The sequence below is a fragment of the Mustelus asterias genome, chromosome 27 (genome assembly GCF_964213995.1).
Source record: "Mustelus asterias chromosome 27, sMusAst1.hap1.1, whole genome shotgun sequence".
NCBI classification, from domain to species: Eukaryota; Metazoa; Chordata; class Chondrichthyes; order Carcharhiniformes; family Triakidae; genus Mustelus; species Mustelus asterias.
The window spans coordinates 8,466,586-8,483,708 of NC_135827.1; the positions used below are offsets into that span (position 1 = coordinate 8,466,586).

The 17,123-nt window shown below is 44.0% G+C and overlaps 1 protein-coding gene across 3 annotated transcripts in view; it reads right to left on the reverse strand.

Annotated features, from left to right (window-relative positions):
* LOC144479846 (opioid-binding protein/cell adhesion molecule-like) overlaps window positions 1–17,123 on the reverse strand; it is a 1,112,572-nt gene that overhangs the window by 16,119 nt on the left and 1,079,330 nt on the right. For 2 of the 3 annotated variants that reach the window (XM_078198839.1, XM_078198838.1), the window contains one exon: window positions 8,701–8,736. The exons of the other annotated variant lie outside the window; for it this stretch is intronic. In XM_078198839.1, coding sequence (XP_078054965.1) covers window positions 8,701–8,736 — 36 coding nt within the window. The remainder of the gene's footprint in view (window positions 1–8,700; window positions 8,737–17,123) is intronic. 3 annotated transcript variants of the gene reach the window in all.

Consider the following 17,123-nt stretch of genomic DNA (forward strand, 5'->3'; position numbering starts at 1 on the left):
CACTAACTGTCACCAAAATAATTACTTTGTTTAGCTTTCTCCTGTCTGTATCTCAGCACCACAGTAATGCATCTGAATAAGTCAGCTGAGTGGCCACCTATAACTAATAACTGTGATTATATAAATGGATTACAATTTTGTATTTATATTGCATAATCTCCACCAATTACACAGCAAAGTCACATCCAAATGGAAATCCCAGACCGAGGCCTGATTACAGGTTGTCAGCCATTTCATATTTCATTGCGATAACTAGTTTATTTTTTAAGATAATGGGGAGAAAAGGAGGGTGAAGAAGATTTGGCATTATATTCACCGGATAGAACATGCAGAAACAAATTCATGTCAACAAATTCTACCATGGTAACTGTTCTTAAAGAGACAGGGCTCCTTTCAATCCAGTTATCAACCACTTTCGTGCTTGTGGTAGGCTAACTACCATTTTTCAAAAAAGATGAAAAAAAAACACAGCAAGTCTTTTGATTACTGCAATTGTTTATGAAACATTAGCCGGCCAGCACCAAACTGAATTAGATAATTTAAGTTATGTGATAGCTGAAGCAAATTATGTGTCTATTAACACTACATCTAAGATACCAAACGTGTTAAGCATTGAATTAGGTAGCCTGTGGAGTTACGAAAAGGCAGTACTGTCTCTTTTTAATAAACAAATTGACAAATAAAGAAAACAGAACTCCAATAACTTTCATCAAAGGAAGTAATCCTCGAGGTCAAAGGTAAACAAGCCTGGGTTCATAGGTCAGGGAGGGATTTTTTTTTTTAAAATCGCTTTTTCTTCACCTAATTAACCATTAATGTAAGCCGAGGTGCACTCCATCCAATTGTAATATGGAATATAATTATTCTTTAGCAACTGAAAGGATATTTTGTCCTTGCAAATTATCCTATTTGGGGGACGTGGGAATGGAATGGACTAACAATGGGGTATAATGAAGATTTTAATGATTACTTACATGATGAAAATGGAAGAAGATAAAAAGCAGAATGCGCCCAGGCCCCATGAGATTGACAGGACAGACAGAAATGGAACAAAATAATTGGTTAGTTGAACAGCAACAAACACACCACCTGGGGTACCACTTTCTGCACTGACAGGGTATCATTACCATGAATTTCAATCAGATACTTTTGGAACTAGAAATAGCTGCAATATAGCCAAGTACACTGAAGTAGCTCCACTGTTCTGATTCCGTTTTCTTGCTCTGAACCAAATGGATTTCCTTGTTGTCCAAAGTCTGGGCACACACGGTGGTGTGAGGCAGCACAATGTTGCACCAGTTTGTAATGCCTTGCAACTACATCCCTGGTCTCAGCTATAAACCGGTGGCAGATAGATCTCCCGTTGAGGGAGGATATTAAATAAAAGCAAAAGTCAGGCCAACCTAATGTATTTCCAGCAACTGTTTTTTTTCCTGCATCTCTGACAAAGGCTTGAAGTGGGGAATTAGTTCCTCCAATGAACACATGTTAGAGTGAAGGTTAACAAAATAAAATGGCAGAAGTAATAAGGGTGAGATTGTGATGCTCAATATTAATGTATGGAAGCTTAATGTGTTCATATGAAAGTCTTCTGTCCGGTGTTCATTATTTTAAATTACTTATTGGGCCAAATTTCTGACTGGGTGCTGAGGTATGTTTTGATGTGCAAATGGCCGCACTTGAATTTCTTTTGGAGTAAATGGATTTTCCTCTGCATTTCTGACCCAGTGCTAGCTTCCTCTGGCCTGTCTGATATAGCTTGCGTGTAAAGGCGCACACATCCACATTGAGATTGGGTCGCCCACTTGAAATGGGGACCAAAATTTCCTCCAGCACATCATTTTCATCAAGTGGTGAGAGGCTTTGAAAGCACGTTAAAACATATCAGGTTTGAGAGCTTTTTATGAATAAAATGGAAAGCTTGCTGAGAAGTCTGGAGCATTTTGAAAGGCAAGTGTAAAGTCTGTTCATATCTTTTAATGACACTGTTTAATGCTGTGTTGCAATGTTGCTGTTGTGTTTCTAATGGAATGGTTCATCAAAGGGTTCGAACTTTTACAGGTAGGTTGATCCTTACATTGACCAGTCTTGCATATTTGTTCTCATGCTTTACAGTGCTTTTCCAGTGAAGACCGCATTATAATGCAGTGAAACATGTCACCACATGTCCTGTCTGTCTGTGCTGTCAGCTTTTCTGCTTTGATTTCAATGCATCTGGTTGATGAGAACAAAACCTTGAAAGAAGTGTACACTGGAATAATGTCTAACTCCCTTACATTCATTGACAAAGACGCTGCTTTGAAATGGAAATGACCCGAGGCAATGCCAACGTGGTAGTGCCGGGGCAGACCTTCTGGGGAGCCCGATTGTAAGGGGAGGGGGTCTCATTACATGGTGGTACTGGGAGGAGAGCCCCAAGGTCTTTAAAGAGGTGCGGGGACTTGGCAGTGACAAGGGGGCAGCCACTGAGGAGGAAACTTGCAAGCATGGGCATGGGGAACCTGTAGGCATGGGGGAGCGAGCAGTGAAGGGGGAGGGCGCACCTGGCATTGGGGCAGGGGAACGCCAGCAATCCTGCCGCGGTGGTTGCTGGGTATCATTGGGGGGGAAGGGGGGTGACTGTGTAATGGGTGGGGAGGAGCCCGCAATGATTGAGCTGTGAGGAGTGGGGGGAAGTGGGGAGGATCTCCCAATACCTTTGGGGGTGGGGATGGTGCGTGCTGGTGGGGGAAGTTTCAACACTTTGCTGATCAGGGCACCCTTTAAAGTTGGTCTAATGGCTTAAACCACACCTTGGGTTTTTTTTTGTCAGCATTTCAGAAAATCTGGTGCGAAAACTCTGCTATGCATCTGAAGAGATTGTTTGGTGCCTTCGAAGGCAGACCCCATGCCGCGGGTTCCCCAGAGGAGTGGGGTAGCCTCAATGGGAATTCCCATTGATAGTAGCGGGACCAGAGGATCCCGCCACCAATGAACGGCACTCCGTCTCCCACTGCTGAGAAACACGCTGAGGGTAGGCCAGAGAGTCTTCCCTATAGTCTCTGTTAAAGTAGCGGGTAAGAGGATTTTACAGGAGCTCCCAGTGCTTTTTTCTAAGTTTTATTTCACCCCAAGTACTGCAAGCCCTATCAAATGCAGTTGCTTCTACAAAGGGAGCGCACAGCAAAGTGCTAACTTATGCGTTTTCCTCACAATCAAATTGCGAATAAAACTAAAGTCAGAATCAAGGAAAATACATGTTTTGCTTGGATCAAGATGAACAACTATTTTTTTTTCAAAATGTTCTCAGCAATTCAACAATCTATATTTGTCCTGAGTAACATTTAATACAAAAAATAAACTCGGCTTTGGTTCATGGTGTTCTGCAGCCTCTTGCAACACACGAGGGTAGTCTGGTCTGCTTCCTTCAATATGGTTTCCTTCTTTGGCCAGCTTGATGCCTCTACCTGATGCCACAGTGGTCAGAAGTCTGTCATATGGGATAGTTTGTGTCATTGGAGTAACAATACCTTTCTGTTTAAAAACGTATCCATCAGAATTTAGAGCTCGGGTTCAAAAGCAAAGCCATTATATCCTAACTCAAAATTTGAAAAAGACATCAGGTGCGATCTTACCGGCCGTTCGCGTCACGCTCCCGCTGCAGTGAGGTCAGAGAATTTGGCAGCCAGCCAGCTCTCCGACTGCAGTGGGATGGGAAAATCCCACCGGTATAAGAAAATCCCACCGGTATGAATGGCCATAACATTCTGGCCTTCAGCTCTGTGTTGGATCATCTTGAGTGCTCCCTCTCATCAACCCCTTAAGTTTTTACTCTGTATCTTTGGAAAGTTAATGTAAAAAACTGGAATAGCAATCTAAAATATGAAAAATAATCACATCTGCTTCAATGGCAAGCAATGATTTTTGACAGATAAGGCAATGAATACGTTAATCTCACTAATTTGATTCCAATTGTTTAATTAGTGCATATTTCCTGCCTTCTAAACTCAACACGGGTAGCATCGTGGCTAGGTGGTTAGCAATTCTGCCTCACAGTGCCAGGGACCCGGGTTCGATTCCCGGCTTGGGTCACTGTCTGTGTGGAGTTTGCACGTTCTCCCTGTGACTGTGTGGGTTTCCTCCGGGTGCTCCGGTTTCCTCCCACACTCCAAAGATAAAGTTTAAAGTTTCCTTATTCGTGCCACAAGTAGGCTTGCACTGATGCTGCAATGAAGTTACTGCGAAAATGTTCGGGTTAGGTGAATTGGCTATGCTAAATTGCCCCTTCGTGTCAGAGGGACTGGCTCGGTTTAATTCCTTGGGTTTATGGGGATAGGGCCTGGGTGGGATTGTGGTCGGTGCAGACTCAATGGGCCAAATGGTCTCCTTCTGCACTGTAGGATTCTATGTCTTCTTTGTCTTCCAACACTCCTAGCCACAAATGCACAGAAAATGGAAAATAATGGCCCAAATTCTCCGATGGCACATGCGCCCAGCCAAATCTCCATTCACTGCAACAGGACTGGAGAATCCCAGCCATGGGCAAGGTCAGAGAATTCCAGGCAATGAAGATTTTTTTATTTATTTACAGGGTTCCTATTTAAAACAGGATTAATTTAGAAGTTGCTCCCACTCTATTGCTCAAAAAGATCACTGTGTAGTTGTAAATAAACATTTATAACACAAGAAAAGCATTGGGTAATAAAGTGTAACATGATTAAGATGTAATAAATAAAGATTTAGCAACATCTTTTACTGGTTTGCATTTAGTACCAATCTCGGAGATTATTTAACATGAACTGTATCAAATTCTCATTGGGCTATTCATGTGTTTTTTAACTGATTTGTTTCCTGCTGTTAACTAAACAACTGGTAATTTTTGTATAGCCTGAGGTAATAATGTGTCTTTGATAAGCATTAAGTGCAAGATGCAGTTGACATATGAAGTGAAGCATTATTGATTTTGGATATGATTTTTTTTTCCTCAACAGCACGCTGAACTGACATCTGAAACATAATTTCTGCTTCTCCTTTCCCACAAAGCGAAACTCCCAGGAGGAACAAGTATTAAATGGAGAGGAATTTGCTCTGAGGTGATGAAGTGGGAGATGCAGTTTCAGTGAAATGAGCTTGCTGTGAAATGAGGTCACTTTACTGGTTGTTTCCGACTTCATCCAAACCAATACACTGAGATACTAAACCCTACTTCACAGAGAATAAAATATTGCTCAGTCTGTTCTGGAAGGACTTTATTTAATTTAAGACCTTGGCTTTTATTTCTTTTTCTTCTTCCCCGCCTGTTTAATATGCCTCTAAGGCCCTGCATTGACAGACTGATCACAGCATCGTAGAATCCCTACAGTGCAAAGGAGGCCATTTGGCCCATCGAGTCTGCAGCGACCCTCCAAAGAGCATCCAACCCAGATCTACCTCCCCCACTCCATTCCCACAACCCAAGCACATCCACCATAGCTAATCCACCTAACCTATGCACTCGGGGCAATTTACCATGGCCAATCCACCTAATCTTCACTTCTTTGGATTAAGTTTACAAGCACACATTTATTTCCATCTTGCACTGACACTGAACTTGCAGAGTAAACTTGGAGCAAGGGGCAATCTGACTTTTCAAAAAATGTATTCTTTCACAGAGTGTGAATGCCACTGGCTAGGCCAACATCTGTTGTTGCCCATCACCAACTGGCCTTGCGAAAGTGATAGTGAGCCACCTTCTTAAACCGCTGAAGATTGGAGATACATAGGCTGTGGGGTGGGGGTTGTGGTGAGGGGCTGGAGGCAGTGGGGGGGGGGATCATACTCTGCTCACTTGAGTTTAACACTCATCCAGTGCAGTGTGAAACCAAATGTGCAAAGTGTCCAGGCCACCTGCTGGACTGCTCAGAACTTTGAATTTCTGGAGAACAAAGGTTTTTCTATCCCATAGAATCCCTATGGTGCAGAAGGAAGCCATTTGGCCCATCGGGTCTGCACTGACAACAATCCAACCCAGGCCCTATCCCCGTAACCCACACATTTACCCTGCTAATCCCCCTGACACCAAGGGTCAATTTATGTAGCTACATATAAATCAGAGCAGTTTGTGAATCTGCTAAAATTAGTAACAAAATATTACGAAGGGAATGCTCCCGTCCTGCCCGCCACGGGAATCATAGCGGGCGGGGGGTGGGGGGGAGGACTTACCACGCAGAGGTCCATTGACCTTGGGCAGGATTCTCCAGTTTTGGGGCAAGCACGGCCGCAGAATCCCACCCTACACATCTGAATGATGAGGTTAATGCTTTACTCCTTTGGCCCAGAGAAGAACTGAAATTAGACCTTTTTATGGTGGATGCGCATGCATCAATTTAATAGAACCAGGATGATTCGAGATATAGTACACTCCATTGTGGGTAAACAAATGTTTGAACCAAAACAGTTGGCGTTAAGTTTAAGTTAATTTATCACTGTCACAAGTAGGCTTACATTAACACTGCAATGAAGTTACTGTGAAAATCCCCTAGTCGCCACACTCCGGTACCTGTTCGGGTACACTGAGGGAGTTACTATCTCAGCTGCTCCATTAGTATCAGTGGTGGGCAACCTGCGTACCAGGGCCCACATACAGCCCATCTGGGTTCTGACTGCGGCCAATGAAACATTTTGTTGACGGTTGCCCATGCACAGGGTTGCCACATTCTGCTGATTTCCGTAGTTTGTTTTCTACCAGTACGACTGAAGTGATACCCAAAGGCAAGCAAAGTGAGGTGCGTGTCGATTGCTCGCAACATCGACCATGAGAGCTGTGCGCTCCCTCTGCATCCAAAGCGTAAATGTTTCTTTTGATTTTACCATTTTAAGTTGAAAATAGTTCTATTAAGATATGAATGGTTTAAACATTTTCTATAAACTCATTATGAAATATCTGGCATGTCTTAAATGTATTGAATCTTATTCATGGGTTCATGGTTAGTGAACAAGCCTGATTTCAACCTTGTGGCCCACTGAGATGAAAAGGGGGGGGGCACTCATGCGGCCCACTCAATAGCTTCAGTTGCTCATCACTGATTAATACTCTTTGGAATATAATGGCCTTGACTGTATCGAGATGTCACGCCAAGGAAGTCAAAGATGGATAACATAGAATGTAATGGACAAATATTATGGAGTTTTGCTTGATGAATCTTCGGGAGCTAGTGAAAGATTTGCAGAACCTTTCTCCAGAACATTGAAAGAATTGGATAGAATTCATGATAAGCGAGATTGCACCTGGTCTGCAAATGGAAAGAGCCAAACAGTAATATTTTCTTTCAATCAAATATCCTTTTGAGAGATTTGGAAGGTATTCAGGACAAAAACAGCATCTTTCAGATGCACTCCTTTCCTCTCAAGGTTAGATTGTTGCGTTCACATTTTACAATATTTCATGCTTTATTTAACAGGTATGTTTGCTGCTTTTTATTCGTGAGCAGAAGGCAAAGTTTCCCGTGATTGCCTGATTGAAATGATATTGTTACCAGAGATCCTGGAAGCTGGCGGATATCTTCAACTGATGACAATTCAGATCCCTTCTTTATAAATGATCAACATGCCAATTTATCCTTCATAATTAAGAATAAAGAACAAAGAAAACTACAGCACAGGAACAGGCCCTTCAGCCCTACAAGCCTGCACCGACCATGCTGCCCGTCTGTACTAAAACCCCTTACCCTTCCGGGGATCTTACCCCTCTATTCCCATCCAGATTTTTTTCAAAAGTAGAAATTAATTGGTTGTAAATTGACATAGGAACATAGGAATTGGGAGCAGAAGTAGGCAAATTCAACCCTTCGAGCCTGCTCTGCCAATCAATGAGATCATGGCTGATCTCTCCCTGGTCTCACATCCACTCCCCATCTGTTCCCCTTTTCCCTTCATCCCGCTTTTAAAATTAGAAATATATCTATTTCCTTCTTGAAACCATTCAACGATTCAGACTCCACCGTGCTATGGGGCAGCGAGTTCCACAAATTTGCCACCCTCTGCGAGTAGTTGCTCCTCATCCCAGTTTTAAATCTACCGCTTCTCAACCTATACCTGTGACCTCTTGTTCTAGGTTACCCAATAAGAGGAAACATTTGGTCTACATTTACTCTATCAATCCCTTCAAGAATTTTACAGACCTAACTAAGCTTTGGTAAAACAAACAAAACAATCCTTTAAATCTAGCTACAGATCAACCATTCCATTTTGCTGGTCTCGATGTCCCTGTTTAATGAATTGCCTCGCAGTCTAATGAAACCGCATGATATTTAACTGATAATAGTGGTTGGCAGACAAGAGGTTACCTGACTTGTCCAACAAAACGTGATAAAGGATGAAAAGCGAGAAAATAATTTATTGAATCACATTGCATGATTTAAGACATCAATTCAGGAAGCGGCAGAGATGAGCTAGGCTGGGAAGCCGTTAAATTTGGTTTCAGTATCCAGCTATTGTTCAAAGTGACACTTTTTTTGTGTGAAGATTATTCCACTCCTCTTGTTGCAATTAGTAAGAGATCATTCTCAAGCTGTTGACAAACTGCAATTTGTTGTTGATTCTTTGCTTCAAGACAACACTTAAATAAAACCGTTTCAGTTCTGATTGAATGAACCCCATGACAGTGCTGAAAGAGGTCCCCTCCCTCATGCAGTAGAGAAAAAAGGAGATGCAGCCACAGAAATGACAGTGCTCTTTACTGACCTTGAATCTGGGTCGAGCTCGTAGGCTCACTTACTTCTATAATCGGAGGAAATGGTGAAGGGGAAAGCAGGGAAGGAAAAGAAATGCAAAAAAATACAGTTTACATATCCTTACAATCATGGCACTAAGCAGTAAAAGTGAGGCCAGTGACAACACACATGCAATCAAATGAACCTGAAACAGAATGAAGGTTACAGTTTGTTCATGGTGGTGCATTGTGGGATTGAACGGGGAAGAAGTCACCATGGTTCTAAATGGCAGTAAAGAGTTAAGAATATTAATTCAATAAATATCACCACGCCTTGCACATTTCCCTGGCAAACTGCTCATTTCTGTCGGTGGTACTGCAACACAACTGAGTGAGGCCCTGCTCAGATTCCTTTTTTGGGCATCACTGGCTGGGCCAGCCATTTATTGTTTTTTCCTGGGCCATTTAAGAGTCAACCATATTGCTGTGGATATGGAGTCACGTATAGGCCAGATTTCTTCCCTATTAGGTGGGTTTTTACAACAATGGTTTCATGGTCATTATCAGACCTTTAATCCCAGATTTTTACTGAACTCAAATTTCATCATCTGATCTGGTGGGGTTCGAACCTGGGTCCCCAGAGCATTATCCTCAATCTCTGGAATAATAGTCCAGCGACAATATCACCACCTCCTCTCTGCTGCTTCACTAATGATTTGTGGATTAAGGCACTGATAGTGCATCATTTGGGAAGAGCAGCGTTTTCCCCGTGCTGACAGCAGATTTAAAGGTAATCCTTTAAAAAGCACAAAGGCGGTTTTTACTCCATTTTCTTTTGCTGCTGTAAAGGAGGGAGACACAGTGGGGAAGAAGGCGTTAGGAACCTGCAAACAATTCCTGCAATACCTCAGCCCCTGAAAAAATGCAAAATGTAATAAATTATTCTGTGCACATCTAAACAAAGCCAGCATTATAGAGAGTAAAGTGTAAACTTCTGTGCAAGGAGGAAGACAAAAGCCAAGTTATCTGTGAATATTTTGAAAGTTGGTGGTGAGGCCACGGGCTAAACCCTCCATTGTAAGGTCAACTCAACATTCTGAACACAGAAAGCATCAATTGGGGTGGCACAGTGGTTAGCACTGCTGCTTCACAGCGCCAGGGACCTGGGTTCAATTCCAGTCTCGGGTCACTGTCTGCATGGAGTTTGCACTTCCACCCCGTGTCTGCATGGGTTTTCTCCGGGTGTTCTGGTTTCCTCCCACGGTGCAAAGATGTGCGGGTTAGGTTGATTGGCCATGCTAAATTGACCCTAGTGTAAGGGGGATTAGCAGGGCAAATGTGTGGGGTTATGGGTTTAGGCCTGGGTGGGATTGTGGTCGGTGCAGACTCGATGGGCCGAATGGCCTCCTTCCGTACTGTAGGGATTCTATTCTATGAATAACCAACAAACAAAGAGGGTTATTTCCGGGCCAGAGTTTTCTGTTTTCTTCTTGCTGTTTCTGTATAAATACCCTGCAGCATATGGAGATCATTGCCAAGTTTCTGTAAAATCTGTCAGTTATTCTCACATCAAGCTGAAGCTTGTAATATATTAAATATATCAGTGCTGCTTGGGGTTCTTCATTACATTTCATTAGGAGGCCAGTAGGGGGCTTTTCTTCCAGATTGCAGCCATGATGCCTCTTCCAGCAAATTCCCGTGTAATATTAGTGTGGTCTGTCTGTCTGAATGGTACCTTGTTACCAGATTCCCTTCTGGATTGCATATCAAACCTTTTGTCCAGGTTTTTTTTTGCGTGAGGACAGCTACTATTTTTCCCATTCCTCTTTTCACCCTCATAACTCTTAGGATAGCCACAGATGGAAGTCAACATTCCCGATCCCCAGATCAGCAGCATTGTGGTTCTGGGGTGGAGGTGGAGGGGGGGGGGGGGGGGGGGGGTGAGGGTGGGGGGTGGTGAGAGAGACATCCTCACTGCTGTACCATGCACCGGGGTTGATGTCACTATGGCTTGCCGGTAGGAAGCATAGGGTGGTGATAGAGGGTTGTTTTTCAGACTGGAGGCCCATGACCAGTGGTGTGCCGTAGGGATCGGTGCTGCGTCCACTGTTGTTTGTCACTTATATAAACAATTTGGATGAGAATATAGGAAGCAGGGTCAGTAATTTTGCAGATGACACCAAACTTGGTGGCGTAGTGGACACTGAAGAAGGTTATCTGAGACTACAACGTGATCTTGAACAACTGGGCCAGTGAGCCGAGGAATGGCAGATGGAGTTTAATTCAGATGAATGCAAGGTGTTGCATTTTGGAAAGACAAACCAGGGCAGGACTTACACAGTTAATGGTAGGGCCCTGGGAATGTTGTTGAACAGAGAGACCTAGGGGTGCAGGCGCATAGTTCCTTGAAAGTGGCGTCACAGGTAGACAGGGTGGGGAAGAAGGTGTTTGGCACACTTGCTTTCATCGGTCACAACATCAAGTACAGGAATTGGAACACTATGTTACAACTGTACAAGATATTGACAAGGCCACATTTGGAGTATAGCATACAATTCTGGTTGCCCTGCTATAGGAAGGATGCTATTAAACTGGAAAAGGAGTAAAAAAGATTTTCAAAGATGTGACCAGGCCTGAATTATAAGGAGAGGCTGGGACTTCTTTCTCTGGAGCGTTGGAGGATGAGGGGTGACATTATAGGGGTTTATAAAATCATGAGGGCCTTGGTAAGGTGAATGGCTAAGATCTTTTCCCCAGGGTAGGGGAGTCAAAAACTCGACGGCAGAGGTTTAGGGTGAGGGGGGAAAGATTTAATCTGAGGGGCAACTTTTTCACACACAGGGTGATGGAATGAGCTGCCAGAGGAGGTGGTAGAGGCGGGTACAATTACAACATTTAAAAGACATTTGGACAGGTACATGGATGGAAAAGGTTTAGAGGGATATGGGCCAAACACAGGCAATTGGGACTAGTTCAGTTTAGGAAACCTGGTCAGCATGGTCGAGTTAGGCTGAGGGCTTGTTTCCTTGCTGTATATCTCTATGACTCTATGGGTGGGATTTTAAGGCCTCGCTCATCCCGAAACCGTAAAATCCTACCCGAGGTCAATGGACCTTCCCATTGTCCGTCCCTCTCCGATTCCTATGGCGAGCGAGGCGGTAAAATTCCGGCCTATGGCTTTATAACGGACTTGTAAACAACAAGAAAGAAAGGAATGAACACAGTCCTCTGCGATTGCTTCATTGTGACAGCTAGGGTGAGGTAGGGGGATAACCATGTTCAGGAAGTAGTGACTCTAAAGTAACAATACTGGATATAAAGGCATCTGGAGACCGGTGGAGACCAATTTCCTATCATTTGTCACTAGCCTCTTTAGATACAGGCACATGATGCTGGTGGTGCAGCATCTAAAGAGGCTGGCGGTAAGCGAAGGGAAATGAGTCCCCGATTCTTTTGGTTCTTCTGGTGAGCTGCAGGCAGCAGAGGTTGTCCCAGTTGGGAGAGGAAATTAGTGGGTCGGGAGAGGTAGGTGGGGGGTGGATGCAGGGCGGGGGAGCCAAGGCCAGCAGAAGGCTCAAAATGAAGCCTGTAGAAGTAGCAATTCTGCAGCAAAAAAAACCCTTGGCTCTCGCTCTCCCCCGCTCTGTACCCGAGGGCTGAGATAGCAAAGTAAATAACCTAAAATTCACTTGATGAAGAGGGTGAGCTACCTGCAGAGATGTGAAAGGTGTTGGCAGCTCACTGACAATGTTGGATTGAGGCCAAAGGCTCAATTTAGGGTCACCTCAGCTTTCTTATGAGCTGTCCCCAGCATACCCTCTTTTACTCTTGTTCTATGCTCTTAAGAAACTGCACTCTAACTCTTTTAAACTCTTCAACACTATATTTTGCACCCTATCCTTTGCTTCTCCACTAGGTACTCAAGAATGGTGCAATGCTATTTGTAACAGCTTGCAAGAAACAATATTTTTCACTGTATCCCAATACATGTGACAATAATAAATCAATGGGAACATACAAATAGAGCATTGTTGATTTTGGACCCAGATGAATTTCTACCCCTAGATTTTACAGACTTACTCATGTCCATGCCCTGTAAAATCTCAGTAAGAAGTCTCACAACACCAGGTTAAAGTCCAACAGATTTATTTGGAATCACGAGATTTCGGAGCGCTGCTCCTTCATCAGGTGTGTGTTGGACCTGTTGGACTTTAACCTGATGTTGTGTGTAAGTTTTAGGGCAAATCCTCCATGATTAAAGAACCCAGGGATAAGGAAAATGGCTGGCTGGCTGTCAGGCCACATGAATATGCAAGAGGCTGGGAATAACGAGAAGGTCGAGACAGGGATGATCTAATCAACAGGAAACAAAGGAGAAACCATGGCCAGCAGATGAGGAGTAAATAGCCCAGCAGCAAGACAATGAGAACAGAGATCATTCCATCCACGGACAACATCAAGACTCAGCTCGCTGATGGGATTCCAATCAGGTTGACTCAGAGAACATTTAAAAGACATTAAAATATCAATTAAGGGCGGTCCCGACAGTTCTGGCCCTTTTTGTTCCAGTCAATCAAAACTAGGCACAGTAGGAAGTGTGAGAGAATCACTGGTTCAGGTTTTGAAAAGGGACAAGCAAGCTCTGGCTTCGCTCTCTCTCTCCTCTCTCTTCTCCTGTTCCTGCCTCTCGTTCGTCTCCAGCACGCAGCCCGAAGCCCACTGAGCAACTTAAACTAGGATTGTGAGTATCCTCCGGTAATTCGCGAAGTTCCCAAGATAATCATAGTGGATGAGGCTTTGGGGAAAGGGGGGGGGGGGGGGCTTTTGCATGCATCTTTCATAGTTTAAGACACTGGTAAACTTGTGTAAAGTAAGCATTCCCGTTGTGCCCATTTTAATATTCCTTCCATAGCTATAGTTTTATAGAGCATAAGGCATTGTGTGTTGTTTTCCTGGTGTTTGGTGATCTTGACCTTGATGTTTTAACAAATATATATATATATCTTTGACTTCCATTGGAGTCCGTTTTGATCTTTTCAATTTCTCACCAATGATCTCTGACCAAGTCACAATATTAAATATTCCTTACCATAATTCCGGAGTCTAGAACTGAGGGTACCCTGGGCGCTTTGAAACCGCCCACTCAGGAAAGGCTGCCAGGTAGTGGATAGGCAGCAGTTTCCTTTTCTCTCTCTTGGGAGCGCTACTCTAGTGAAGTAGACGCAAGGTGGCCGTTGTTCCATCGGCGAGAGAGAGAATCACTCGGGCATTGGTGGGGTTTGGGTAACGGAGAACCAAACCTGAGATAAGCCCACGAGTGGAGTTAAAAAGGGGATCCCGCTACATGTGAGACTTCCTACTGTGCCTACCCCAGTCCAACGCCGGCATCTCCACATCATGGCTGTAAAATCTCAACCATCACGGCTGATTTTTTCCCTTTCATCACAAGGATAAGGTCACTCTCTTTCTTCACAAAGATACCATCCCTCCATGAGGTAGAATTTTTGTTTAAAGAGAAATATTTTTTTTAATGGAAAAGTCTCTTTTGCCATAAAACACCTGTATCATTGTCGTCAGATCAAAATACACAATGGCCTAGATACTCTGGAGCGATTTGTGTTTGGGAACAAATGAAAGCATTGCAATCATTTTCATGAAGACATTATCCTTCTTTCTCTGAGTCAGATGAACAATGAAATGCAACTCAGCATTTTGTCTCTAAGTGTGTTGTAATCATTAATTCATGTGTCTGACTTCCACTGGTTTCTAAGAGTCCCTTGATGGATCCCTTTCACTCGACTGGAAATAAGACTTTTGATTAGTATTATTCCTCAGGGTTCCCCAGCAGTTCAAGCTTTCAGCAGTTCACAATCCCGACCAGAAGGTTGCTAGTGCATGTACCGGGCCTCTTTGACATTCAAACTCACTTACTTTGGCTGAGCAATCGCTGACACTAGACAGGGAACCAGGAAACAGCGACGTGTTATGTTGGGAGCGAGAGTGAAACAAGTCATGGAAAAGTGATATCACTATTTACCCAATTTCCTAGCAACAATAGCTGCAAGCTCTGGATGTGGTTAACAGACCACCTTGCTGTCAAGACTGAGGGAGTTGTACAGGGAACCACATCCGCAGAGAGGAAATCTAACATGAAAGCAAAACAGAGTGGTTGCTGGAAATCAGAAAATGTTAGAAATGCAGGTCTGGCAGCATTTGCGGGGAGCGAATTAATGTCTCAGGTTGACGCACTTGCATTAGAACTGGAATGACATCAACCTGAATGGTTTTCACTGATGATGCCAGGCCTGATGAACATAGGCATGGTGGCACAGTGGTCAGCACTGCCGCCTCACAGCGCCAGGGACCTGGGTTCGATTCCCGGTTTGGGTCACTGCCTGTGTGGAGTTTGCATGTTCTCCCCCTGTCCGCATGGGTTTCCTCCAGGTGCTCCGGTTTCCTCCCACAGTCCAAAGATGTGTGGGTTATGTTTCACTGGCCATGCTAAATTGCCCCTAGTTTCAGGGGGATTAAGGGGGCAAATACGTAGGGTTTCGGGGATAGGGTGGGATTGTTGTCAGTGCAGGCTCGATGGGCCAAATGGCCTCCTTCTGTTCTGCAGGGATTCTATAATATCCAGCATTTTCTGTTTTTTCAAGATTTTATGAAATGGTCAAGGTTTATTCATTCATTTTTATGGGGTGTGTGTCGCTGGATGGGCCAGCATTTATTGCCCATCCCTAACTCCGTTTCAGAGGGCATTTGAGAGTCAACTACATTGCTGCGGTTCTGGAATCACATGTAGGTCAAACCAGGACACTAAAGGACATTAGTGACCAGGTGTGTTTTTATGACAATCGACAATGGTTTCATGCTCATCACTAGATTCTTAATTCCAGATATTTTTTAATTGAATTCAAATTTTACCATCTGCCGTGGCGAGATTCGAACCCGGGTCCCCGGAGCATTATCATGGGTCTCTGGATTGCTAGTCCAGTGATAATTCCGCTGCACCACTGCCTCCGCTATGCATCATAGTTCTCTGCCACAAAGTGTTAGGAAGGATGTTTGTGACTGTCATGCCCCAAGCCAGATAGAGAAAAAATAAAAACTGGGAAAGAAGGATATTGATCCGTACTTTTGTTTTCTATTGGGATGTTTTTGATCTTAGCTGGAATATCAGCGAGAGGCTAGTTTACGCTGAGGCTCCAGCCCAGATGGGAATAGAAAACAATACTGGATGATTGAAAATGGCTACTCAACCATTTTTGTATTTGGTGGACGTAAACTACCAAATAACAGGTAGAGGCCTGGGAGCTGGTTGACTCTACATCCATTTAAATGGGAATAGTGCCATATAAAAGTAAGAGAACCTAAAGTTGGGATTGGTGTCCCAAGATGAAATGTTCCCCTGAGGGAATCATTAAGCTTCTCCAACTTTTGGTGAGGCGGATTGGTCCAAAGATCACACAATCATAGAATAATACAGCACAGAAGAGGCCCTTCGACCCATTGAATCTGCACCGACACATTAGAAACACCTGAACCCCCACCTAATACCATCTGCTAGCACTTGGCCCATAGCCCATGTCAAGACCATGCAAAGTGCGAATCCAGATACATTTTAAAAGATGTGAGGCAACCCGTCTCCACCACCCTCCCAGGCAGCGCATGCCACACCATCACCACCCTCTGGGGAAAATAGTTTCTCTTCACATCCCCCCTAAACCTCCTGCTCCTCACCTTGAACCTGTGTCTCCCTCGTGACTGACTCTTCAACTAAGGGGAACAGCTGCTCCTTATCCACTCTATCCATGTCTCTCATAATTTTGTACACCTCGATCAGGTCGCCTCTCAGTCTTCTCTGCTCCAACGAAAATAATCCAAGCCTACGCAGATGTGCAGGTTAGGTGGATTGGCCATGCTAAATTGCCCCTTAGGTTAGATGGACGAGCCATAGTGAATGTTTATGGTTACGGGGATAGGGTGGGATAGAGGGCATGGGTAAAGTGCTCTGTCAGAGAGTTGGTGCAGACTCGATGGGCCGAATAGACTCCTTCTGCACTGTAGGGATTCTATGGTTCTATAGCTAAACCATGCAACCAGGAAACTCCCAGGATCAATCAATTTCCATGTTGAATTCACTAATATAAACCATGTACATGCTTGATGCACCACCTCAAACTTTGGCACCCTGGGTCAGCAATGGTTATTTTTTCTAGCACTATGTAATGAGCCCTGTTGTAAGAGTTTAGAGATTTTGTTTGGTTTGTGTGTGGGAGAGAACATCGAATAATTCAATCGTCAGGCTCAGTAAACAGCCTCTGCAGTCACTTACCATGTGGGCAGTCACCACAAGCCCCACATTTCGATTATGCCCTTGTGACCAGCACTCATCTACTTCAAATCTGGTCGCCACACTACCAGAAGGATGTGGAGGCTTTGGAGAGAGTGCAGA